The sequence below is a fragment of the Botrytis byssoidea genome (genome assembly GCF_014898295.1).
Source record: "Botrytis byssoidea strain MUCL 94 chromosome Unknown BBYS_003, whole genome shotgun sequence".
In the NCBI taxonomy this organism is placed as follows: domain Eukaryota; kingdom Fungi; phylum Ascomycota; class Leotiomycetes; order Helotiales; family Sclerotiniaceae; genus Botrytis; species Botrytis byssoidea.
The window spans coordinates 729,816-757,402 of record NW_024065844.1 but is presented as its reverse complement, the minus strand read 5'-3'; the positions used below and the strand labels follow the sequence as shown (position 1 = coordinate 757,402).

The window sequence follows — 27,587 nt, the reverse complement described above, 5'->3', positions numbered from 1 at the left end:
ACTTATCACATCTGTCGAATCTAATTATTAATTAACTAAATTAGAAATCACAGGTTTATATTGAATAATTTCAAGAATTCAATATTTAATCGAATTATCAAAATTTCCAATAATAATATATACAAATTATTTTATAAATATCTAGATTACTATTCAGACTTTTATAAATATATCTTTCTTAATTCGATTGAATCTTTGCTATTTACAAAATTCCAAATATCTTTTCTAATTTCATTTCGAAATACAATACAAGTTTAAATATTTCAATATTATACTAAATACTTTATTACAATTTTATATTACCAAAAAAAAAACAAATAAGCAGAAATCAATCTAAGTGAAATAAAGTTATAATTATAGAATATCAGAAACTATAATCTATCCTATAATAATCCTACAAATCGGAGAGGTTTGGTTATAGAAATTTAAATAGATATATATATTAAATCCATAGTGTACCAAACTAATTGAATAAATTGAGAAAAATGAGAAGCTAGAAGTTAATACTATAGAACTGCCTTTCGAAATGAAATAAGATATTTTATATATAAAATCTGATGTAATATATTTACAAAAAAGATTAATAATGCTTGTATCTCTAAAAAGCAAAATGTTCAATTATATATATAATCAATTAGAACATCCAGACTATAATTGTATTTACAAAAGAATTTCTTCCAGTTTTTACATTTTTAATATATCTAAAAAGCTTTAATCTTTTCTTTATTATTATTATTAATGTAGGGTATTATCAATTCTCTAATATTAGTCTTACAGATTGCTATAATCTATTCTAACTTCTCTGTATATCTTCTATATAATATTTATTGATTTTATTTTAGTTTTATTTAGATTAATATTGAATTTGTTTGATTATACTTTATCAATCATAAATAAACTTTTCAAAACAATTATTTTAATTTCTGGAAGAAATATTTAGATTATAGTTCAATGGGGAAATTCCCTAATTCAATATTTACTTTTAGTATTATAAGAAATACCTTATGCAATTATTTTTAATTGAAATAAGAAATTTGTTTTCAAGATATAAAAAAGGATTATGGATTTATTAAATATTAAATTACTATTCAGTATAATTTAGTATTTATAAATGGATGGGAGTAGTAAATATACTAATCAAATAATAAAAATCGCTTTTCAATATTATTTTAATATTCTAAATAATAATTTGTAATGGCTAATAATATTATTATATTTATCTATAGTTTTATCAAATTTTATATTTTAAGGTATAGATATTATTATTATTATAATAATATATAGATTTAGAATTAAAAAGCTATTCAACATTACAATAAAAGCAATTATAAAATTGGCGGAGATATTGCCTTGAAAAACTAAATCTGAACCTGTAGTAAAACAAGTAGTTGAAATATATCCAATAGAACCTATAAATAATACCAAATATAAATCTATAATAATCAAAGTAATCAATATAATTAAGTTTGTAATTATATTTATAAAATATTATTTCAATTAATAATATAAATTTATATTTTTTAAGGTTAGGGATTATATTTTTTTATAATTATATTAAGAATATAATATATTTAATATTATAAGCAGAAATATAAAGATTGAATAGTAGTTTATAGATTTATTCAAAGTCCTAAAGAGAATTGGATATTTAGCTTATCGAATTGAGTTATCTGAATCTATAAAGATATATTTAGTTATTAGTATTGTATATCTTGAGTTTATATCAGATCTTATATAAAATCCCTTTCATTGCTTTTTTATATAAAAGATTCTATAGAATCCTAAGTTAATCCTGAAAAGAATTCTATGGAAACGAATTTTATATAGGAGAGAAGAAGGAGAAATGAGTGAGTACTTGGTTTAATATTTAAAAAAAAAGATAGAATAGAATCAATAAATATTAAATAAAAAAGTCCCAGCAGAGTTAATTAAAGCTTTTAATAAATAGATTCATATATATTTGAAAATAAAAATCAAAATTAAATATATTTTGTTTTAAAACAAAGCATTTTCTCAATTACAGTATTTGTTATACTTTTAATTATATGTATATACTAAATTAATCTAACTCAGATTAGCTAAATCAATGCCAATATCTTAGCCCTTGGCATTATTCTAAATAACCATCTTTTAATCTACACACAAACCTCACAGATATTGTCGCAATGTTAACAAAAATTGATGCCTGAATTTCTTTTCATGGGTGCCTGATCAGGAAGGATTACCTATCATTAATTCGATGGGATTCAAAGAAATATTTCAAACACTTCTACGATCGATTCCCGATTTCCCGCCCTGAATTATTCGCTCGATAAAGAGCACGAAAACTTACCGGATGCACGCCGTAGCATTGCGAGCTCTTCGCACACATAGAAACCCTCTCTCGCGACAAACATGCCGAATCATCGCAGGCTGCAGGTTTCCCCCTCCCCGGCGCAACTTCCATCGTTCAGCAATTTCCTATAGTACACCCGATGACCCAGCAAACCCGGAAAATGATAAAGAGGCAAGAGCAGGCATAGAGGACATTCCCCAGATACCTGAAGATGGAGAGCAGGAAACCTCAGCAGACGTCTCGCAAAACCCTGCGGAAGCAGAGTTAGAGAATCCAGTGGCAGAAGATTCTATACAGCCAGTCGAAAATATAGACCCTGAGCAAAGGTCTCGGGGGAGACTTTCGGGGAGAACCTTACGAGCAAATCGTCAAAAACAACCGGAAGGTCTGCCACCGATAATACTGCCGGATTGGTTTTGGAATAATGTCAAGCTGGTCGAGGAGCTACCGCAGACAGGCTCACTCGCTGTCTACTACGGCGGTAACGTCCCGGAATTTGTTGAAAGTTCGCCAGGTCCCGAAGCCACAGAGAAGATGAGTCATGCAATCAAATCTATCGTTGAATGCGACCTCCCTCCTACAGAGAAAGCAAAATATAGCATGCACGTTGATGTTTACAAAGAAATTTTGGCATCCATCAGAGCGGGATTAAAGCTGCGTCCTCCACAAGCTGTCTTGGATGGGAAAAATATCATGAGGCCTATTCTCCATTTGCTATGCCCTAAAGACGGAGGAACACTATATCTAGACTCTGTCGTGGAAACCATTTCGACCAAACTAGGAGCTGATCTTATACGTTTGGATCCAGTCGATATAGCTCAGATTTTAGGGCCATATATCGACGAGAATCTTGCCTGGACGGGGTCGAAAGCATCTCTTTTGGGTTATGAAACTTCGAGAATGGCAGGCAGGCTGGAGGATTATGAGAAAGATCCAAGCACGGTACCTGAAGACATTGAGGGGGTTGAGGAGGAAGAAATGACAGGAATGAGTAAGAAGGCTGGTCCCGCAATTGCTTTCACCGCATCAAATTCTTCCGAGGCACAGAAAAAGCTCTCGGCAATTTTTAGCCGGTTAAAGGGGGCCCTTACCCCCGCAGCGGAGAATAACAGGCGTTCATCAGATGTTGTGATGCCATTTGCTACTTTCGCCGACCCCAACTTTTCGGCTTCTAGCAATGGCAATTCGACCTTTGGCAACGTGAAATCTAACGCTGAACAGTGGAACGATTTGAAGACTACGGCTTTACTTGAGTCATTTGTTGCTGCCGCCGATTCAAAACGTGCATCAGAGTCTTCAGGTGCGGATGCAACCAATACCAAAGATTTAATCATACAAGTTCGTGATTACAAGGATTTGACCAGGACATACGATGGTTACAATATTATTGATAAGCTGCGGACGGTGGTCACCAAACGCTGGCAGTCCGGACGAAATATAATAATGGTTGGAACAAGTTCCCTAGAACAGGGAGAATCCGAGCTCTCATCAGCAGGTATTCAACATCTTCAATCGGATATAGTCGAGGGCGAGAAAAGAACTATATTCGTCCCACCAGACCGAAGAGCTGAACAGGATACAATATTCGAATCTGACGACAAGTTACGTATCCGAACTTTGAACATACGGCATGTTGAGGATATGATTACAAAACTCTCGGGGGATACACCTGTAAGTGTGGATATAGAAAAAGATCTCGACGTCGCTTGGGTAGTATCTGCTGGTTTAGACGATGCAGTTTGGCATTACGCCCGTGTGCAAAGGCTTGCAACGACTATCCTAGGATTAGAAAACAACCCAAAAATCATAGATGGGCCAACATTTTGGAAAGCTCAACAGCTGCTCTCCGAAAGTGACAATGCAAAGTTTTCTTGGGGAGCAGCAGAGTTGAAGGAGGAAGACAATGATGTGAACAAGATGCTTGATGAGATCAACGACTCGCCGAAAAAGACAGATATCAAAGAAAAGCTCAAGCAAATTCGAAAAACGTGTACTCCTCATGAGAAGAAGCTGCTCGGGGGTGTCGTCATACCGTCGGATATTCATACCAAGTTCGAAGATGTTCACGCTCCAAAGGAGACTGTAGAGGCACTAAAAACATTGACCAGTTTGTCATTGATACGACCAGAGGCTTTCACTTATGGTGTTTTGGCTACTGATAAAATGCCTGGTTTGCTCTTATATGGACCCCCTGGAACCGGTAAGACGTTACTGGCTAAAGCAGTAGCGAAAGAGAGTGGCGCAACAGTTCTTGAAATTAGTGGTGCTGAAGTGAACGATATGTATGTTGGTGAAGGTGAGAAGAATGTTCGAGCCATCTTTTCACTAGCCAAGAAACTTTCGCCCTGTGTTGTGTTTATCGATGAGGCAGATGCTATATTCGCTGCCCGTGGTGACACCAAACGCTCAACTGCTCATAGAGAGATGATTAATCAATTTCTACGAGAATGGGATGGTATGAACGATTTATCTGCCTTCATCATGGTCGCTACCAATCGACCATTTGACCTCGATGAAGCTGTACTTCGCCGACTGCCTCGAAGACTTCTGGTTGACTTGCCAGTCGAAAAGGATCGCGAGTCTATTCTCAAGATCCACCTCAAAGATGAGATTATCGATTCGTCAGTGTCTTTTGCCGAACTTGCGAAAAACACACCCTTCTACTCTGGATCGGATTTGAAGAACCTTTCGGTCGCAGCTGCATTGGCATGTATCAGAGAAGAAAATGAACTTGCCACTAAGCATGAAGGCGATACCCCTTACACATACCCTGAGAAACGTATCCTCACCAAGCAACATTTCGACAAAGCAATGGAGGAAATTAGCGCAAGTATCAGCGAGGATATGAGCACGCTCTCTGCAATCCGCAAGTTTGACGAGAAATACGGTGATAGGAAGGGAAGGAGGAAGAAGAGTGCTGGATTGGGCTTCGGTGGTACGACAGTTCCGGAAAAGGATTCCGAGGCGGGAAGAGTAAGGAAATCACCAGTGGCGGCGTAGATACAAGGGGCATATATTTAAGTGCGGTTAGAGGTACATATGGCTCGCATTTGGGGCTTTGCATCGGCGGCGTGCGTATCGCATTCACGAATTGCATGATAGGGCGTCACGGTCATCGTATAATATGTAGCTGGGAAGGCAAATGCTATGTTACACATAATTTTGTAGCAATAAACTAGATCACGACTTGACGTTACCGTCTTCTTTGATGATGGATCGATTATGTGCGCGATAGAACGATTTATCGATGATGGTACTCGTACAGGTTTTCCCTCCATGAACGTAGTTTAAATGTATCATTAACATTGGATCCCAAGCACAATGGCGGACACTAGGAAATTCGGTGTTCAATAATACATTCACAACGGATTTACACTCCCCTCCTAATCTTGTCTTAGGCTCAAGGAGAATATAGGCACTCGATGATATCTACTTTCGGACGCTTCTTGTCTCGCTCCTGCCTCATAATATAGTCTTTTCATTCCCTCCTTGATATAGAGACGGAAGAATCCATCATATGATTTGTAGTCAATCCGAAGTTATCATGTGAAATCTGGTATTTGCGTATCTCTTTTCCTACTTTTTGCGTCCCCTTTCCGTTTCGTCTTTTGATCGATTCAGAACTTCTCACGTGGTATTGACAATCTATTTTAAATCCGGCTCTTCTTTCCTCTTGTATAGATGGAAAAACTCTATCCTTTTACTCCTTTCGAAACATGACCTGTTTATCCTCACCTTCCTTGACGGGCGCAGAAACGAACTAAATACATGATTCATTTGTGGAGAAAGGTATGATGATCTGAAGTCATGGTTTGAAGAATATCATGTCAAATTCTGAATCGCTTGTCTTCTTCCTTCTCACTCCTCTCTTCCCCCTGCTCTCTTAAAACCTACTATCTATGTAGAGATTGAAATTCTATTTCTTGTTGTATTTGGTTTCCTATTGAATTGAAGAACTGTTTCCCTTTTCCTGTATGTTCACCTCTTTTATTTCTTTTTGGTATTATACTTCACCTTTTTTCTTCTTTCATACACATCAAAGTACTCAATTCCTCTCCTTAAACCACGGAGAATACTATAAATCCAGAGGAAATCATCACTTCCAAATCAATCGTAAAATGCACGTGCAAGGATTACAGAGAATTCACTTGCCGTATTGATGTATCAGCAAATGAAACTTTTAGTTCCCGCTCAACTGTTGACAAAAAGCTAGGATGGACCTTCGAGGTATCAATGCTTATTAGTATTAAGCATAATAAAAAGTACTGACATTTAAGTAGAAGCCGAGGATAGGAATATGACTATGCGATGCGAAGGATATAAAAAGACTAGTAGTCTCACAGTAAGTGCCGTTCCACAGCTCATGCGATACGGAGCTTAAAAAGCGCGGAGGAACATCCCAGCCGGTTTGACGGAATTGACAGGCGAGTTCATGATTAATTACCATAGGTTAGCGAATCAATGAACTAGAGGGTTTCCCTCTCTTTAACGCTTTGAGGCCGTTTCGAAACGGTTCCCCAACTCCCCTGAAACTGTCAACTAGTTTTTCGCGTGCATGGTCCTCGTGATATTTCTTGGCGACAACCAATTGTTAACGGCCTCGACCATACGGTTGGTACAGTGCGACGTTCTTCGTCGTACACATGTTAGTTCTGAAGATCCATCGATCAGTAATGAACTTGGCATCGGTTTTGGCGTCATTTTGCACAATTCCAAGACTTCTACTTCGGAATGGACTAGACGCATGCAGAATGACCATTATGATTTATGAAAGTAATACCCACCATGCTTTGGCCACGATTTTGCTTCTACATTCTCTGGCAGAAGGCCCCTTTTCCTATCTCTTCTATTTTTCAATTAATAATTTTAATCGATTTGTTCAGCCTGGTTGCTGCGTGCTTGTATAACTGCTTCATATGATATATACTTAATAAATTCATCTCTTCATCAATTCGTGGCCTATAACCCTTCAAGATGCAGCCACTTACTCTCTTGGTCTTGCTTTTTGCAAGCACATCTTTCGCCGCGACCCCCACGACTACTTCAGCAGCAAAGGCCGCTTCGCAAGCAGCAGCTGTTAAAATTGCTACACCCAAAGTCCTCAAACCTGCAACTCCACCTACCGCAAACGATGTAAAAAATTCACTTGATAACTGGGCCACATCTGTCAATACTGTCAATGAATATCGTAGGTCTCCCCTTCTCAGTTTAGAAACCTAGTTACCCAGTCTAACCACATTCACAGTCGACGACCCCAACAACTCCACCAAACTCAAGACCGCCATCGCCTTTGCCAAAGACGAGCCCGTCCAGCTTGCCACCTTGATGAAAACCCCCAATCTCTCCTCAGACGGTATTAAATCTGCCAAGGTTCTCATGGCCAATTTTCCCTCCATCGTCTCCAATCTCCAAAACGTGTATACAGGAGTCATGACTACACAAGATGCCACCATGGCTGTAAATTTCAACCGATGCTGCACCGTGCTTCCAAACATCGGGAGTCTCTGGGCTGCAGCCACGAATGCGAGTAAGGTGCAAGAGAGCCCGCCTCCAAATCTGGAAGCGCAATGCGGAATGATGAATTGTAATGCGGGAGTTAGTGGAGCGCAGACTCAGGCGATGTCAAATGTGACGGGGTCGGCGATGGCATCGGGTCTTGCTCGGGTGAGATGAATCACGAGATACGAGAGATGGGAAGAGTTTGGGGTGGTTTGAATTGGCTAGTAAAAATGACCTTCTGGTGGCGCGACTTGCGCGCATTTTGAATTTATATACTGTATATTACTGGTGTATTTGGATAGAAGAATAAAAATATCAAAATAAATATATTGACTTGCTGTTTGTTGTCACACTGTTGTTGCGCTGTAGCTATGGTTTGACAAATGCGACAAACATGTATTCTCCGTACCTGCGTCATCGCTCATTAAATACAAACTTTTTCAGAATCCAAGCAGTTGAACTTGGGAAGGGGATAACAGATGGAATCGCATTCATATGTAAATTGAAGTTGTTTTCTTACTGGTTATGTGGTTGGTGGCTATTGAACAATCCAAAGAGACCCACAAAAAAATTATTTCACATATCGGCTCGAATCTGGAAGGGCAAAAAGAGCAAAAAATTCTGTTCTCAGTATAATCAGCAGCCAAGGACTGAGATACCGCCATGATAGCGGGTAGAAGTCAAAATTACAACATAGAATATTTAAAGCAGCCCCGAAACCCACTGTAAAGCCAAAGTCCCCACATATGACAGATTATCCTCGAAAGGACTTTGCATCAGCCTTGCGCGAAACGAGCCACGCCAGGCCTCTATTCGAGATGGTATGTTTAACCACTACACCATCGGAGTGCACAACCATGTTGGCATGGTTGGTTGAGAAAGTGACATCAGAATAGGTTATATCCATCTTCTTTGTGTGGAATGGTGAATGGAACGGAGTATATAGAGACCGACCAATTTGAACTATGCGGCATATTGTATACCGCCATTGTTTGCCATCACATAATCAAATCCACCCACACTGATATCTTATTTAATACCATCAACAGTACTACCCCACATTCGATCACTAACTGTAGCAAGCTTACGGGAGAAGATGGAGGTACGAAGCTTCACCGATTATTTGCCTGCCATTTCGCATGAAGATAACTATTGCTGACAAGATCGCACATCAGCTTGTTAAAGTAGACCGGGAACGACACACTGCGTCCATGATGACGATGGCGAGCGCGTTGAGATTTCCTCGCATGACCAACAACTTTCACAAACTTGTCAATGAAGTAGGCTATCTAGCATTCGCCACTCACGTATGCGACTTCAATGAATTTGAACTTCTCAGCAAGAAATCTAAGCGCAATAAACCAAACAAAAGAGTGTACTTTGTGACACAGAAAGAAGTCGATGAGGCTTGGCGCGCGCTGTGCGAAAGCACTTTTGCAGTATGGCCAACACCAGAAGATTGGTCAGAGGAGCGAAAGCAAAAGTATCTTGAGACACAACTGAGCCAGGTATGAGCCAACTCTCGCGGATACCTTTGAGAGGCTTAATGCAATACTGACCTCTTTAAGCCAAGATTGAATAACGCCGAACGGTTCTGGGCGAATAGAAGACGCCTGGTCTCCAAGACAAAGATCCGCAAAAAGGTAAGGCACAGAAGAAGAATCATTTGTACAAACTGGTTAACAGAGCGATAGCACGCTGCTGAAAACCTTGCTTGGTCGAATAAAATACGGCTATCTCTCAGCTCAAAGACTATTGGAAGGGTACGGCGTAAATGATACAATATAAGCAAACTTAGCTGAAGAAACATAGGGTGCACTTTCCAAATTACAAACGGTGGATGAGGCCGGCGAGACGAACGATAAGGTAATTTCGAAGATATCAACGACTGAGCAACAAGGAAAGCTGGCTGTTGAATCGACTCTTGACAAACTAGAAACTGCTGCATCTTTAGGCGCGAACGATCCAGGAGTGATGATGACCGAAAAGCAGGGCAGATTAGCAGAGCGACTGTCCGTTGTGCAGTTGGATGATGTCGACTCCAGGAATGATGTGTTTGGCGATGACGACGGGGATATTTGTATGGATTAGTCGAGTAAATACAGAACGCCACGCTCAGAGAACATTTTTGGCATTAAATAGAGAATTATGGCATTGGTGGGTTGAGAATTTATGTCTATAGGGGTAGCAAAAGACTTGTGCAGATGGGTAGCGGGGGTTAATAGTAATAATGTTATGTGTCTTGAAGCTCAATAAAGCCTTTTCTTTCAAGCCACTTGACTTCTGCCTTCTTCGCATTGGCTATATAGATGGGGAATCGCTCCAAGGTTTCCTTAGCCAGTCTGCCACTACCGAGCCTTTCGATAGAGGCTGTCTACGAAGTCTGAGATACCGCAGCATTATTGACTTTTCCCGAAAGAGTAGGACTGTCACTTGCTCAGATACAAAGAACAAAAGAACGGAAATCTCATTGGAAAGTTCCAAGTCATTGGTCTCGTTACACTTCATAATAAGCTGTGTACTATCATTTCTCCTAGGCAAACACAAGACAAAAGCAAATCATTGGGAAAGGTCTACAAGAATTTCAAATTCATTGATGCAGATCAACAATATAACTGCAAGTCATGGTAGGGAGTTGGCTTCGCTTGAAGGGGTTAGATCCTTGCCCTCCAGGAAATGGTGGTACAATGGTCCATATTTCCATCCCACACAAGCTCAACTACTCAGACGCTTGACATTGCTCGGAGTGTCAAAGTAATGTTGTCAATTCAAGCATAATGCATTACAAAAATAAGCTTTTCGTACGACCGTAGCGTCGGGTTTCTCTCCACGTATTTCCGCCGTATCTGACGGTGCGTACCCTCAACGAAAGCTGTCATCAACTATAACCCGGCTGATCTTAGCTTTTGAGATATCTTTCTATGAATCTTCTACCCGGTGATTAGTTTCACTCCAGATGCATGGACGTACCGACGTTTAGATGTGTAAGCTTTGATTAGGGATGAAGCTACTAGGTATGTGTTCATATATTTGTAAGGATGAAAGCAGCGGTACACTGTACGCCATACATGTGAGCTACCGAGTAGTCTCGGAGACTTACGCTATTTGAATCTCAGAAAAATCATTTGACATCTTGAGTTCTGTTTGAAGTGACGGATGTCATAGCTCGAGAACCAAAGCGGAAAATTTTCGTCGAGGTTCGTGTAGAAATGTCACGTGCTGTTATAAGTCCGAGATTTACCCGCTGCAGGACAACTCGGGACTGGGAGTGTAGAAACAAAATTGAGGCCCCTTGTAACCTCCCTTCCCTCGAAAATGTTTTTGAATCACAAGATCGAGCTGTACTAACATAATTTCACGTTTTCTAGCTTCTCACATGCATTCAATTCAGAGACAGGTTGTTGACTAGTGGATAATTACTGCAATACAAGAGCTTAGAATCAAAGTAACGTGTATAATTACGAGTAGACGGAGAAAATCTTGCAAGAATGACTCTAGGGAAGGAGGGGGCAAACTCGATTGTACTAAATGTGTTTAATCTGTTTATCAGCGACTATGTATAGTACTCAAGTTGGTGCTAGCTATTGCGCTGTTATGATTGGTAGGGTATCTTGGGAACACGATGCAAAATGGCATGGCATGGGGTCAGATGAGATGGTTGATAATATGATACATGTTGATGACAATAGTGAGTTATTGGTAGCATGTTGCGACTAGCTCTATAGTCATTTATGGTGCTACGTATACTTGGGCTTCATGGATGCTAGTTTGAATGTGTACTGATGACAAGGATGTAAATATAGATGGACAGAACATTCATTTGGAGATGATAAGAAATTGGGTGACTCTTGTCAGTGAAGCAAATAGTAGGAGCATACTTGGGTAATGAAAAAAGTTTGTAGCATTGATAATTGATACGCATTTGTAATTCATGACTACACAAAACGAGTGGATAGCGTATGATATATGGATTTGCAAGTGATGTATGTGCGAGCAATGGAAACCTTATAGTAACGAAGGTGGATAGAGTATGTAAATGTCTCTATCACTCGAGTTACATTGTGATTCAAACCAAGGTAGCTTGGGTGCAGAGTCATGCCATATTGGTCAATGTCATGTTGCGAGTAAAATCTGAATCAAACTAGACGATACTCCACTAATCGTTATTCAGGCTTTTCCACCCATGTAGAAATCTTTGGATGAGTACCTTTTGATGTATGACCTAGGATCGAATATCCAAAACGTTGAATTTCATTTAACGGTAAGATGGGTGCATGCTAGACTCTGCCAAATTCACGAACAAGGTGGAATAAGGCGTTAGACGGATGATCAATCAAGGGAGGGGCATTTCTCAATGTAGACTGGTAAATAGAAGAGTTGTATTTAATCCCAGAGAGGTGATATGTGATAGAATCCCGAAACTTCTGAACTAGGGTAGGATATTGAGAAGAGCTATTTTCAGAAAATGGTACACATTGTCAGTCCAAAATATTACTCCGATGAAGGGCATCATCTGATCTGCTTCTGATGCTCAAAATAAATCACCTCAACGAGAAGATCTCTTACAAATAGACTGAGCTTCCTATTCAAATGTGTATGGATGTTAAGAATTGCTGTTTTCGAATAGAAAGTCGGCGATCTGACTTCAGAGTGAAGTAGAGACATCAACATCTAGTGCCTGACGAAGTAGATGTAATCTTGGACTAGTGGAAAGTAGAGTAAATTCTTCGATCTATAGATCGATGTACCCCGCTCGAGCTTTCGAGTCTGGTCCTTCATGCCGAGTAAAGAAGATGCTAATCTCTTTGAGTAGTGGGCCATGCTTATTCGGCCAATTTGTTCAAGGTGACAATAACAAGATGCACACATACTATGGCACCTGCATTACCACCATTCGCTTGAGTTTAGTCTCATCATAGTTGAATTTGTCTTCCAGAATGTGTTCTAATATGCAATGAAATGTTACATGAGAAGCTTGAATGATTGATTGATAGCTTGGGAAGCATTGCATGCTATGATTCTGAAGACGAGCTAGGTAGATCTTGGTGGATGATGAGGGGAGGGTTATTAATAGTCCGATTGCGGGTCTGATAAACTAAGTTGCATGTGGAGTATCTTATTACTGTGGACCCGAGCTATCAAGCGCCCGGGTAGCCGGGGAACCGCTTGGAACAAAGACGGAAAGACTGGTATCTGACAGGACCGAACGAAGTGAAAAATACGCGTTTAGTCGAAATATATCCAACAGTTTTCTCATAAGCGACAAATATTTATCATGCAATCCACTTCCAACAGCGGCTCATTCGTACGCTGTATGCCAATCAAATGGTGCCATGAACATCTAAGATCGCAGACATCGGGCAAAGGAATGCGTAATGAGGGCCCGGTGCACACCTATCATTCGTGTCAGTACATTTATTGTCTTTTTGGGTAAGAATTTCCAAGCTAAATCATAAGATGATAGATCTTCGACGAATCTATGGCTTAATATTGAGCGAGTCCGATTTCGTAGATATGTGACGAGATATCTGGGGTGACTGTGACTGGTCAAAGGATCTAGATGCTCTATTTTTGTATGAATTAAAAGTTTTTTAAGAAGTGGAAATTTCGAGTCCTGTATTAACAAGGTCGCGATCGCATAGACGAATGTCAGTCGCCTTCATCTAGCCGATGTTCCGGCACTCGGCAAAAAGATCTGGAATTAAAAGGCGGTATTAATCGGTCGACAAGGGGCACATGGAATGAGTGGACAGGAAGACGACTTGGACAAAAGACCGGAACTTTACAAGGCCGTTTAATAATATACGGGAAGACTTCTACCGCTTTGAATGTTGAATGTCACATGAAGGTCGTTGAGATGTAACCCCGCCATTTGAGCAAATTGTGCCGAAAATAGCAAGTTACTCGGTAGAGATGCATATAATTTTCTATTTCGAGAGCAATTAGCTGGCATTTCGGTTGTATTACGGCAACTGACCAATTCGAGTGGATAAAATCTGCATCAATTAGCGGTTATTTATTGCTATCGAGGCAAAAACGAGATTATCCATGCCAGGTAAAATGGTCGGGGTACAATAAGTGGCTGGTAAAAGATCCGAATAAGATATCAACTCTCATCTTATTCACAGATGTTCAAAACATCGCATATAAGACTGATTAGAAAAATGGTCGGGACTGGCTCGGGTATGGGATAATTTCTGATTGCCACGAGAGTAGAGATAGATGCGGGATGTTTGAAGGTGGCGTTTCTACATCTGAAGGAATACACCTGTAAACAAGGGAATTCAATAATTGCGAGGATACCTAGAAAGCACAATCTGAAGGTTGTCATATGCTACAACCAGATTAGAAAAAGATGTTACGAGACTTCAGGTGATCAACTAACTTCGTCGTCTGATGGATCCACTGCGATAACAAAGTGAAGAACTCCCCAGGTTCAGATGATAATTCTCTTTAGCCTCGTCTCCTACTTTGAAAGTAAGAAATGGCGAAACAATGGAGGAATTCGAAAGATAGTTTTTCCGGTGAAGGAGTTCAAACTGCAGTCAGCACACCCCGACGGAACGTGGAAGTGCTCAGCCAAAAATTCTGAAGCATTCAAACAACTCCTCGAAACAATGTGAATACACTCCCACGTTTCCAACACATGGCAAATTGTCAATGCTCAGGAGGATTTTAAATGTACAGCAAGAAAATTAAATTGAAGGATAAAAAGGAGTTAGTCTTTTTTGTTTCTTGTTTCTTTTGGCTGATTGTGGTGTTTGTGATAATTGTTTCGTCTGAATCCTACAACCGTCCCCGTTTGATGTTCTGTACTAACTTCTATCTTTCCCTCTTTCCCCTCAAAATTCCACCCGTTCGTCTCATCTAGCGATCAAATATGAGGTAACATTTGACTTGAGTTAGCAGTAGCTTACCGTACCAAATAGATTAATTCGTAGTTGTTGGGCCCTTTTCCCCTCACTTTCTGAGCATCAATCAAAAGATCCTTAATCCATCGAGATTCTGCCACAAGGAAGATGTAGGCCATCAGGGAAAACGGTTCTTGTCAACCTGGTATTGATCAATGCCATGCCGGTAAAATTTTCATGTTCACAGGGCTACCCAGTAAAATATCTAGATGCTTGCAACTTTACAAGCCCGACCAAGATTGTCAGCATCTAACAAGGAAACTTAGCGATTATCTCCAAGAGTGCCGTATCTGTACAACAATTCAAGCATTGAAGCAAATACAATAGCTCATTTAGGTTTAAATGAATTAACCGCTCGGGAATTTCTGTCCATGAACAATTGCGGTACATGCTTACACCAAGAAAACGGTGAAATAAGGTCTGATAAGGATGCGGGAAAATGGAGGATGCGGGAAAATGGAAGATGCACGCTTACGACGACAGCCAAGATTTGTGAATCCCGATGTTGGATTGAAGATTGTTTTCGAGAAGAAGAAGTTTCTTGAATCCTAGGTACCCTCGGTACCTATATGTCGTATGGTACCTGCCTTGTCAGGTAGGGTAGTGTGGCATCGTAGCAGTGTTGCAGTGTAGCAATTCGATAAATGAGGTTATTTCCTTTTGTACAATCTTACCGTGGTACAAGTGAAAAGATACATGGAACTTCTCATTTCGTGCATATTATCGTGATGGAGAGGCCAACGAAGAAGAGGAGAATGATACCTATCGACAGCTAAAAAAAGCTACACGGTAAGGTCCCGGCACGAACAACGAATTTGTGCAACTCAGATATTGAAGTAGAAGGGTGGAGAATAGATCGTGTGGTTAAAATGGAAACTTTTAGATGAAGAGATCAAGGATTGTAAGAGAGTGACAAGCATTCATCTTGGTAAGAGGCGAGAAAGGCGTGAGAGGTAAGGTCGAGGCAAGCGATGGTTCGAGGGCACGTACGCCATCCGGCAACACTAGACCGGATTCTGATTAGTTTTGCATTCAAGCTTCTCCAGTCCCCTAGCTAGCTTCAATTCCAATTCTATTCTTGACTTCTTCTTTTTCTTCAACATTGACTGAGTGACATGCCGGTACCGAGAAGCGAGTATACGAGTGCACCAGTACACCAGTATGCCAGGTGCTTTCACTTCAAACGCCAACGACAGATAATCCTTGTTCTTTGCTATCTACCTACCTACCTACCTAGGTTCCCATATTCTCACACACTTTTAAGCTATCATCTGAGTCTCTATACACCCCTGGGTATACGTGAGGAAGGAAGGGAAAATTAGGACATACTATGGACGGAGTAAGATGCAAAAAGAAGTTCGAGGGGTTCGAGTCTTGGCTTATGGAGATGCAAGGTATCGTACATACCAAGAAAGCCAGAGAAAAGCCCTTGTCTGCAAGTCTGCAATGCAAGTCTGCAAGCCAAAAAGTGGAAAGAGGTACAGATGCCAGCATGAAAGAGATCCACATCTGTTTCTATTGTATCACTCTACAAGGTTCACGATTGTTTTTCTCTTCTCTTGTTTGATAACTACGTTACTAGGTACCATGTACTACCTACCTAGTCACTAGCTAATCCTCCGCATTGAGCTAGTATGTATCTTCAGGGTCCAGCTAAATTCACTAGGGCTTGTTTATTGCTCCCCTGCGGATTTATCAGATTCTCAATCGCATCAGTCTACCTCGATTTCTATAAGATATCATTTTTCTCCCTCACTTTTGGCAATGGATCAACAGCTTCCATTCGATCTTTATATCAAAGAATATTCACTTAACACAACTATATACAACCTTGATACCCGTATTCCAATCAACAGTATTCAATTGGTGCTTCCGATACATCTACGACAGCTTCAAATTTGGAGATTACATATAAAATAGAACCTTTCCCATCTTCAACTTGATCTCTCCTTCGTCTCTATCAACTCCCTCAATAAACTCAACCTATATCTCCAGTTTAACAAAACTGGTATCGACCATTACTTTAATATCGAATCAATATCCAACCCTCAATCTAGAATACAATCTTTCACGCCAACGACATTATGCACTCTATCAGCAGTCTCGTTCTCCTCTTGGCTTCGGCCGTTGTAGCTGTTCCAATCAGCACTGTTCAAGCCCTTGCTTCAAGTAAATATACTTGTGCGACACCATTACTACCTACTACTGGAGGTGCGCTTCTACTTTCTCAAGTTCACCATTTCAGGATAAACAAGCTAACATTATTCATTTGCAGCTGCGTCTGCTCTCCCAGTACCAACTGGCACCCTCGCCTATATTGCTCTCGGTCGTGGTATCCAAAATTATACCTGCTCCGCCATTGGTGCTACTCCAGTGGCTCTTGGTGCAGTCGCTAGCCTCTACGATGCAACCGACTACGCCAAGTGTGCCAGTACCGCATTGAATAATCTCCCAGGGATCGCTGTCTATACCAGTCTTCCCTCTACTAGTAGCGCTAGCTTCATGGGTCTCAAACCTCTGGGCAAGCACTTCTTCGATGCCAGTGGAACTCCAACATTCGACCTTTCATTTGTCAGCAAGATCTTGTACGCTGCCAAGACTGGTGACATTTCTCCTCCTATCAATTCCATTCCGGGACCTGCCAATACCGGTGCGGTTGATTGGCTATCCTTAACTGCCAAATCAACATACGTATCCGTTGGTCTCACAACAGTCTACCGCGTCGAAACTGCCGGTGGTAATTCCATCAACCCTTGCACAACAGCAGGCGTTCAGAGTGTTCAGTATGCCGCTCAATACTGGTTTTACAGTTGACTCCCTGACCAAACCGCCGACCCTTCAGACGACGATGACGTATGTGATAATTCTGATGAGTAATGGGTCGACTTCTCAGGAAAGTGTATCATTTTCTTTACGATTATCAATGAAACATGGCTGGATGGATGGATGGAAGGATGGATAAAGGCAAAACTAACAGAACAAATGCATATATAGAATATGCTTTTGAAATGGTAAGCGGTCAACAGCTAAAAGGCACACAAAATGCAATACCTTGGTAGGGCATGCATTAATATGTACATACACTTCTTTTCTTCACAGAGCACAAGATTACTTTCTTGCCTGCAGAACCCTCGTTTTATAATTTAAACAAGCTAGCTACATTACATTAAATTATCTTTGTGAAATCATTCCTTCCTCGGCAAATCGAATGACAAAACTGATCTAATTACTTCGCCTGTTTGACCGAACCATAAAGCTTTTATGTCCCTCTTCTTCAATTTTGTTTTGGAGCTCTAGTGAATCACTAGATTCAAATGTTCTCTTTCTATATACAATCGAATGTGAGGATGTCTCTCTATTCCCACAGGTCAAGTGCTTTGCGGAGATTACTTGTCTGATGATAACGGAATGATCTACATTCTGGACGTTCATATGTAAGAGTTGGAGCCATCGCTTACCGCACACTAAGTGATTTCGTAACAAAATCTCTGCAAAAATGATGTTTTATCATATAAAATGAAATATCAAATAAATCTCCCAATTATAATATTAAAATTTCAAAAATTCTATATAGTATTATTTGATTAATTTAGATTTTTAAAAAATAAATGAAATATTTTTAGTAATTTTTGTTATTGAAATATAAAATCCCAAAATCAAAATTTTTACAAAATTATAATATGTAACACTTTTACCATACAAAATATTAATTTTTTTCGAAATTTTTAGAAATTTTAGCTTTAAAACTCCATATATTAATAACAAAAATTATTAAAAATATTTCAATCATTTTTTTTGGATAATTTTATTATTTTCTAATTCTTCACCAAAATTTAATAATATTAATTTCATACATTATTGAATCAACAAGAGTTTTAAAAGTTAAATATATAATGGTTTTTGGTGTGTTTTCGCTTAGTGTGCAGTGAGTGATAGCCCCAACTCTTACAAATAATTTGGAAAAGGCTCGCTTCGTGATATAGATTACTTCCCTTCACTTCTCTTTAGAATGAAAAGCTGCACCTTCCCGTTTAGTGGCGGAGAGACAAAGAAAAGAAAAAGAGGTAAGGTTTTGATACGTTGAGATATGCGCGACCTCCTCATTCTCATGTGCGCCGTATACCTACCTAGTACTCATTCCCGTACACTTCGAGCCCCTAATAACACAAAACGTGCGTTGACGAGGAAATCCTAACTTCACATCTAGTTGAATGGAATTCTTCTGCATCGATATTTGCATCAGCGAAAACATACGTTAGCGGTGTGAAACGATATTAAAACTCATTCTTTGGCATTTCATTTCCAAACGCAAGCAACAAGGTCGCTGCTGATCATTTCATAATCCAATGGGAAAAGAAGACCGATCAAGTATATTTGTTGGACTTTTACGCTTCATCAATTCCATCTGCTCAAACAATGCCACGCGGTGTGCCACAGCTATTATTGTGCAATCTTTAAATACACCTCGAATGGTGCGTTGCATCAATGCATCGGTTTTATGATGTACACTGCACATTTTGTGTTGCATTTTGCGTTGGTTGCAATGATAGAAGCATACACACGGATGAGCTATTCGGAACTTCCTTGCTGGTAGCTTTACCCATAACCAAGATCCTCGCCGGTCTCACAAACGCTCTCGCGCAAGGCAGAAAAGTTGGCGTTCGTGTTTTGATATATCGGCGTCTATTTTGCTATCAAGACTTCCATGGGTCGGTATGATGAATTTTAGAGATACCACTCTCAAGTCATGCATCAAAACTGTATCATTATATATTTTGTACAGATCGAGATAATCTTGAAATTTATATCTCCATTGTCGGAATTTTTTTTTCGAGGGATGGTGTTCGGACACGAGCGTACGGTTTCGCGGGAAAATGGAGGAACATCGATGTCGTTGATGGAGCTGCTGCTGCGAAATAGATCGATCGTGCAGAATCGTGTGAGGTTAGAGGGCTTTCGCCGCTATCCATTACTATATGAGTTTGGAGGGTAAATGGTACGATGGGGTTCGAAGAAGACGGCGATTTAGATTCTTATCTGGTTTTTTGTCCATGGTATTCAGCCCATGCTGTGCGAGAAACGTGGCCGCAGTACACCGATGAATACAATTTGTCTCTAGTGTCTGCTTTGGGTCACCAGCTAAGCCAAGCGAGAGGCAAGTTGTAGAAGGATCCGAAGGAAACTACTACGTATCAAGATTGATGTTCTGTAGCTCGATGATACTAGATGACTGAAGAGATCTATGACCTAGTGGACATACTATTTTTAAAAATGAGGAGATTGCTCGAGGTCAAACGAATGAAAAATATGAGGATATAATGCGATGCTAACATTCATCTAGTCCCTAAATAATTTCGTATTCCAGCAAAAGTCGATTAGTTGAACGTTCCTATTCAGTGGATAAAGATATCCAAGTGCTGGAACCCTTTTTCTTCTCTGGACCAGAACACCTCTCAACCACCAGAATACTGCCTTATTGATGAGCAGCATTGTTTTGTTTTTGGCTTCATTTCTTATAATCACAGCAAATACTGTTGATAACCTGTCAACTCAGGACAGGCCCAATGCCAAGTCCGCTAGAAATGAAAAGGGGTAGTGTAAAGCATATGCAGAATTCAATTGTTGCCACCTATTATTCTGGAAAAGTGAAGACAACGTGATATAATATTGAGAATTGGAATTGATCTTTTAGAAAAGCTTCAACAAAGCAATGATTTCTTGATTTGTTATCGGATTTCTACTCGAGTACGGAGTATTGAAGGTACTCCGTACTATCTTGGAGTTCGGCTTCTTATCCGGAGCTCAACCATTCCTCTCCAGAGTACGGTATATAACCCTTATCATCATCTCCAATGTTTCTGTCCTGATTATAGTTGTCATTGGACGATCGCGTAAGATGACAGGTGAGGTGAATTTCAAGTAGCCGAATTAGGCAGGTGCGTGGACAAGCCTGGAGATTACTGACAGATACAGGGGATAGAGCGTCATAAATGTTTCCGAGAGACCAATCAAAGCTGTTTGATCAACGATAAATGCGACAATACTCTAACCATTCGTATGGACAAAAAACGCTACGGTTTGTCGTGTTGTTTTATTCGGATATATCTGCGCATCCAACTGTTGCAATATTCCGTGGCCATCAAAGTTTGTCGGCCATGCTCGGGGTGCGAACTCCATCTGCTCTGTTTTATTCTCTCTTTCCTTGCATTATTTAAGGTTGCCAAGTGTTAAGAGAAACTGTCAAAAGCATCTTTCTCAAGTGAAGTCGCGATGTCAGTCCAAGACTTACTTCCCAGTGAGGAGACACCTCTACTGTCCCCACCACCACAGCAATCCATCTTCTCTTCGCTTTCTCGACAGTCTCGGTCAATCTTTTGCCAAGCACGATCAACATCCTCAATAACGGCGATCGTACTCGCGACTTTATTATGGTTTGAGTTTGGGGGATACTTGATGGCTGTACCCGTGTTAAGAGTCTATGAAGATATAATTTGTCACCATTACTACGATGGCTTACTGGGAGAGGGTCACATTATTCTGGGAGGGAATATCGATGAGAGCATGTGTAAGAAGGACGATATCCAGAATGAGTTGAGTATAATAGTCGCCGGAACATACTTTCTTGGTGCTGTTCCAGGTAAGCATGCGATTTAAAAACATAATGACTGAAAGGAAGCTGATCGACACAGGTCTTTTTCTAACAGTACCGTATGGTATGCTGATGGACAGGTATATGTTCATTTTAGTCCTATCATCAAAGCCCAAAGACGAGGAATTCCGGGGATGACCACTTGAGGCAATCTCCCCTAAACGAATACCATACTGACAGGCTACAGAATCGGAAGGAAGCCAATCTTTATTTTAGCGATAACAGGCACTATCCTCAGCTATCTATGGAACATCGTCGTAATGTGGTTCTGGCATACACTACCCCTTCGCCTCACTTGGCTTGGTCCTATCTTCACAGTAATAGGGGGAGGACCAAGTGTAGGAGGCATGGCATTTTTTGCTATCGCCAGTGATATCACTCCAGAAGCTAGGAGGTATTTTAATATTCGTCTACCAGATAGAATTATCTTAGCTTACACTAACAAATCAAGGACTAATATCTTCTTCCTCGCGGCTGCTACGGATCTCGTCGCACAGTTGATTGCTCCGTCTCTAGCTGCTTTATTGATGGCTAAGTCTCCATGGATCCCAATTTTACTGGGGATATCTTTCACAACTCTCGGGAGTCTCATATTGTTGATTCCGGAAACTCTACACATGCAAGATCGAAGAACTAAAGCATCACATGTGGTTCTTGCTACCTCAACTAACGACTTCCCTCATAATCGCAAACCACAAAACTCTCTCTTCGCCACGATGAAACAAAAAATATCACATACATTTCGAACATTCCTATCGTCTCTCTCAATTCTCAACTCTACACCTCTAGTTCTTCTCCTTATCACTTTCATCATTAAGCCTTTTAGCAGTCAATCTGAAGACATATCGCTTCGCTACATAAGCAACCGCTTCCACTTCCCCCTTCGTTTGAGCTCCTTCCTCTGGTCCCTCCGCGCCGCTGTGCAAATCATTTTGTTCCTCCTCATTCTCCCATTTTTATCAAATATCATGATCACCTATTTCAAAATTCCCTCCTCAAAGGTAGAACTTCACCTGGCTCGCGCCTCTATTCTTATTCTCACATTTGGTTCACTCTTGATCGCCCTGGCCCCGACCCTTCCATTAGCTATCCTAGGCATCGCAGTCTTTACCTTGGGTGCAGGATTTATCTCCACGATGCGCTCTCTGATCACGACGCTAGTTGATAGGCAACACAAGGGACAGCTGTATGCGGCAGTGGCAGTGGTCGAGACTACTGGAAGACTAATTGCGGCACCGGGCTTTGCGCAACTGTATATTGTAGGATTGAGATTGAAAGGAATTTGGGTGGGGCTACCATTCTTTGCAATGAGTTTCATATGTGGTTTGGCAGTGGTGGCCGTCTGGGCCGCTAGCTGGGTGATGAGCAGAAGAAAATGGGTTTGGGAAAATGAAGAGGATGAGATTTTGGAAAATTCCGATAATAACGAGGATGAAATAGAGGAATGAAGATGAGTCAAAAGAGATAATGATCAGAATAGACCTGAAATCATCCAGCCTTTTGAATAATATATATCCAGTGGGGCTATATATATATATATATGTTAGAATAATCGTTTATACAATCACAAATAACATTTTTCACAACCGAAATATGTTACCCCTTTACGCTCCAACCAAGCCTGTATCAAGATGTGCTGTTTCATGGATATATGACAACCTCAGTTGGCCTATTCTGTATATCCTGAGTATACATTTACAAAAAATTATCAGAATGTGATCCACATATTCAATATACCGACTATGTCTCACTTCTGCCATCTAATCATGTTCCTCTTCACTGCAATCATCCGTGGAGAATTCACCAGGCCTTATGCCTCTCATTTGAGCATATCACCATGTCCTAAACAATCCGTGTGTGATTCACTGAACACAAGTCACTTACTCTTCTCCAAGGTCTCAAATTCAACGATCGGATGAGTGTATTCACATGGGTGGTTGGCCTGACGGGACACTTTTCAACTTTCGAATCTGTTATCAAATCCATTTTTCAATTGCTTGATATCAGAATTTATCTTTTGATTGTTCAATCTCCCGAGGTCTAATGAGATATTGGTATTGTAACAATTCCTGAGATATACCAATCAATACATCAAGAGATATTTCCAAATCCGTTTATGTGGCGTCCCATCAGTCCTTACACCTATTGGTGGTCTAATTCATTATTTCATAAATTTCCTCGGCTTCTTTAAAAGGCTTCCACATTCCCTCTTTTGCACCAAAGATTTCTGTTCCTAAATAATATCGACATACCCGAAACTTCGCACTACAACTTCACCCCTAGTTACATCTTCACACTTCAGTAAGCTTGGAAACATCCCTCACAATGTTTCTCTATGCAAATAGATGTCGGAGCACTAATTTTATCATCTAGAAAATGAGTGATTCCGAAGAACTTATCGAAGCAGATGGCATCGATCCTTCCTTGATCGAAGAAGTCGAACCCGCCTATCACTTTCCAACTCTAAGACACAATTTCCATTGGATCACGAGAATCTACAAATTCCATCAGTTCTCTAGCCAAGTACGCGCAATGAATCAGGCGAATTTTGTAGTAAAGCGAGCGCCAGTCGAACAATACTGGTTCTGGTTGGTGGAGAAAAGACTGAAGGAATGGCCTCAGGCGCCAGAATCTATCGAGGAGAGGGAGGCTCTTTTGCGCTTGGCTTTCGAACAAGTGAGTGATGCCGAGTGCATATTTTCAGCAGAAGAAGAATTCTGATATCTTTAGTGCAAATTGCCTGTCATCGAAAGTTTCTAAGCTTAGCGAGCTATGGAGGCTGGAGACCCTAGTGTTGCGCAAAGTGTAGGTTGCAGCTACCTATATTATGCGTGGATTCAAAGCTAATGATATGGTGTTTAGAGCATTGATGCCGAATTTACTATCTCCCGGTGCGTAGAGCAGCTCGCCTTCACTCAGGATGATTTCAATCATATCGATGGCTCGGCCTTAGCTGTCGTTCCAAATCAGACGGCTACGGGCACAGTCTCCGCAGAGCAAGAGGCTGCTAATGAGGCCGAGCAAGCTCGTTTGTTTGGCGAAAGTCGGGAGCGAACAGGTCTTGGTGGTGTTAGCGGTGGTGTTAGCGTTGGCGAATCTGGTGAAGATGTTGACGCGGATGGAGATGTTGCCATGGGATAGATTTTGGCGGACAGTGATCAAAACTCGCATATAATAGTGCTTTAGTACCACTCCGGTTAAATTTCTACTGCATTGATGTTTTGAATCTTTTGAATCTTTTAAATTATAATCTATAACTTTGAGGTTGATTCTATTATAGAACCTGAAGAATAATAGAATAAAACAAGTATGATTTTAAAGGTATAAGAATGACTTGCTGTACAATGAAGTGTTCTTTAGTGGATGAATACGTACATCATGAAACAATAGCAACCACACAAAAATACCAGTATATTCAGTATCATATATTTCAGCTCCAACTTCTCCTTCCTTCAGCAGTCGGTCAAATAACGACATTCGACTTTGACGATGATTATCCTATTTACATTTCTATCAGACAAAAACCGTCTTTGTTGATCATCTATCTACCCAGGATATACGGCCCCGTCCCCCCTAGGATCACTACCTCCGCTGAAAATCAAAACTCCATCCTCTTCTCCATGTACCCTTATCAACTGCCCTCTACCAAAGACACCCCTTTGGTACCCTTCCACCATTTTCACCTGATGACCCATGCTCTTCAATTTCTCGAAGGCATCTTTGCTGATTCCCTCTTCCAAAAATACTCTTCTCTCTTTATTTGACTCTCCCGGAACTCCATCTGCACTTATGCAAAACCTGGGCGCATCAAGTGCCGCTTGAGGGTTCAGTTTGAAAGCTAACATATTAAGTAGTACTTGAACATGTCCTTGTGGTTGCATAAAGCCACCCATGACGCCGTATACACTATGTAGCGAATCATCGTGGACATTGGTGACCATAGCTGGAATGATGGTGTGATAAGGTCTTTTCCCAGGCGCAATGGCGTTAGCATGGCCCTTGACAAGTGAGAAATTGCCACCTCGGTTTTGAAGAACAAACCCACAGCCTTTGGGAATGATACCGCTACCAAAACCTTCGAAGTTCGAGTTTATGAAGGAAATTCCATTGCCCCATTTGTCGGTTATGGCGAAGTATACAGTGTCACTATGATTATGAGCTGGTGAGCCATGATCATATATCTCAGGATTAGAACGCTGAGGGTCGAAAAGTTTAGCGCGTTCGGCGAGATAAGGTTGAGAGATCAGTTCTTCCACGGGGACTTTGGTGAAAGCTGGATCGGCAATAAACCAACTAGCATCTGCGAAAGCGATACGCAAAGATTCAATGACAGCATGAAGGTATTCAGCAGAATTGTGATCTTCCTCCTGGAAATGCGGGATTTTACCCGTGTTTTCGAGTTCTTCGAGAATACCAAGGGTCATGAGTGCTACGAGTCCTTGGCCGTTGGGCGGGTGTTCCCAGATTTTGACGCCGTGATTGTCTTCGCTGATGCCTTGGCCGGATATCCCGTCGACATAATGATGGGTTTTGTTGTATCCTTGACCTTTGAAAACTTTGGAGATGGGTGTGAATTTCTCACTACCAATGTCCATGTGATTCTTCAAATCGTCTAGTTCAAGAAATCCGCCTAAATTACGAGTGACTCTGATGATTTCTTCGGCAATTCTTCCGGTGTAAAAGCCTTTCTTGCCTTCAGTTGCGAGTGCTCTGAAAGTCTCGGCAAGATTTGGATTCTTGAATATTTCTCCTGGTCTTGGTGCCCGCCAGCCATTTGGAGCACTTGAATCCTCTTTTAGCATTTCGGAAAAGTTAGGGGATGCCTTTTGAAGTAGACCTTCACTGTTTCTCCACTGTTGATTGCATTAGACTTGGTGATAATAGGGAGATTTAGGGTGCAATACCATAGTTGAAGCTAATTCGGAGACGGGGAACCCCTTTTCACCCATCTCAATAGCCGGAGCCAAGATTTGCTCCAAAGTAAGATTTCCACTACCAAATCTCTCAACAGTATCAACCCAGCCTGCCGCAGCACCTGGTACAGTAACAGCATGTGGACTTTTGAGTGGGATTCTTGCAGGATCTTCATCCTTTAATCCGAGATCTTGTCGAATTTTATCAAGAGAGCATTTATTGCCTGCACGACCTGAGCCATTTAGAGAACTAACTTCCTTTGTCTTGGCATCATAAAAAAGACAGAACATATCACCCCCGATGCCGGTGGAGGTTGGCTCTGTCAGGTTAAGCCCAGCAGCTGGATTTTTGTTAGATTAGATGATATTATATTGAAGCAAATTGACATACCAACTGCAACCGCTGCATCCTAAGACGAGTTAGCTTGCATATTGTTGAGAAAAGGACAACTTACAGCTGCATTTCCACCTGCCTCCAAAACCTTGAGACCACATCTAGCGGCTAAAGGCTGGGTACAAGCGATCAAACCATCAGTACTATGAACAACACTTCTTCTGCTAGGAAATGTAACAAACTCCGGGTCGGAGGCGGGAAAGACTGAGTTTAGATTGACAGGCATTTTCGAAACGTATCTCTAGAGTGGGCAGCTGAAGGAGATGTTTTCTAAAACCTCGGCTAGTATGGTTGATAACGAAATATATATTCAAATAAGTCTCTATACCACAGTGAAAGTCTTATATGTTAGACAGATGTATAGGAGAGAAAAGATATAGAAACAATCTCCCAAAAGATTTCATTCACACTTCACTTATCTAGGATCTGAATGGCGAAAGAGGAAGGTTAGTCCCGCTTTCGGCAATTCAATTACGGTATAAAACGTGAACGTGGGGTCAAAAGAACCAGCGGACTCTACCTAGCTCCTGGGTATGTAGGCGAGATAGATATCCGGATATGAGTACTAGGCACTTTCAGATAGTTTTTATGGTCCAATTTTCTTTCCCTTCTCCATTCTCTATGAAACATACTTGCTATTTATTTAATTTGAAGTAAATGGAAGCTAAGTTTCTGCTTGAATTTTCCAAATTTATAATATCATTGTGGTTGATCTGAAATTCAAATGAATGGATAAAGTCGAGGTCCAGATAGCGGGGAAGTTGCTCGCTCACGTCACTATGGAAGCGGCCGCTTGCTAGTTTTCCCGAGTATTGTCCGTGCTCCAAAAATGTTGATGGATAAGATTATTAAGTTACATGAAATAGAAGTTAATAAATTGTCAAGA

The 27,587-nt window shown here is 40.7% G+C and overlaps 7 protein-coding genes across 7 annotated transcripts; 6 read left to right on the top strand and 1 right to left on the bottom strand.

Annotated features, from left to right (window-relative positions):
* Window positions 1–2,335: 2,335 nt before the first annotated feature.
* EAE97_001678 (uncharacterized protein) lies at window positions 2,336–5,335 on the top strand (the record flags this gene model as incomplete). Its single annotated transcript, XM_038872189.1, has 1 exon — window positions 2,336–5,335. One exon carries the CDS (start codon window positions 2,336–2,338, stop codon window positions 5,333–5,335), a length of 3,000 nt encoding a protein of 999 aa, XP_038736747.1.
* A 1,974-nt stretch (window positions 5,336–7,309) lies between these two features.
* On the top strand, window positions 7,310–8,008 carry EAE97_001677 (uncharacterized protein; the record flags this gene model as incomplete). The annotated part of the gene is made up of 2 exons (XM_038872188.1): window positions 7,310–7,523; window positions 7,581–8,008. 2 exons carry the CDS (start codon window positions 7,310–7,312, stop codon window positions 8,006–8,008), a joined length of 642 nt encoding a protein of 213 aa, XP_038736746.1.
* Window positions 8,009–8,930: 922 nt separating this feature from the next.
* EAE97_001676 (uncharacterized protein) lies at window positions 8,931–9,925 on the top strand (the record flags this gene model as incomplete). The annotated part of the gene is made up of 5 exons (XM_038872187.1): window positions 8,931–8,936; window positions 9,010–9,342; window positions 9,403–9,477; window positions 9,529–9,597; window positions 9,647–9,925. 5 exons carry the CDS (start codon window positions 8,931–8,933, stop codon window positions 9,923–9,925), a joined length of 762 nt encoding a protein of 253 aa, XP_038736745.1.
* Window positions 9,926–16,829: 6,904 nt separating this feature from the next.
* EAE97_001675 (uncharacterized protein) lies at window positions 16,830–17,559 on the top strand (the record flags this gene model as incomplete). Its single annotated transcript, XM_038872186.1, has 2 exons — window positions 16,830–16,956; window positions 17,021–17,559. The coding sequence occupies 2 exons, from the start codon at window positions 16,830–16,832 to the stop codon at window positions 17,557–17,559; spliced, it is 666 nt and encodes a 221-aa protein (XP_038736744.1).
* Window positions 17,560–21,015: 3,456 nt separating this feature from the next.
* On the top strand, window positions 21,016–22,842 carry EAE97_001674 (uncharacterized protein; the record flags this gene model as incomplete). The annotated part of the gene is made up of 4 exons (XM_038872185.1): window positions 21,016–21,382; window positions 21,435–21,474; window positions 21,582–21,788; window positions 21,846–22,842. 4 exons carry the CDS (start codon window positions 21,016–21,018, stop codon window positions 22,840–22,842), a joined length of 1,611 nt encoding a protein of 536 aa, XP_038736743.1.
* A 928-nt stretch (window positions 22,843–23,770) lies between these two features.
* On the top strand, window positions 23,771–24,535 carry EAE97_001673 (uncharacterized protein; the record flags this gene model as incomplete). The annotated part of the gene is made up of 3 exons (XM_038872184.1): window positions 23,771–24,070; window positions 24,161–24,199; window positions 24,257–24,535. 3 exons carry the CDS (start codon window positions 23,771–23,773, stop codon window positions 24,533–24,535), a joined length of 618 nt encoding a protein of 205 aa, XP_038736742.1.
* Window positions 24,536–24,939: 404 nt separating this feature from the next.
* EAE97_001672 (uncharacterized protein) lies at window positions 24,940–26,927 on the bottom strand (the record flags this gene model as incomplete). The annotated part of the gene is made up of 4 exons (XM_038872183.1): window positions 24,940–26,247; window positions 26,299–26,648; window positions 26,699–26,717; window positions 26,763–26,927. 4 exons carry the CDS (start codon window positions 26,925–26,927, stop codon window positions 24,940–24,942), a joined length of 1,842 nt encoding a protein of 613 aa, XP_038736741.1.
* Between the last annotated feature and the right edge of the window lie 660 nt (window positions 26,928–27,587).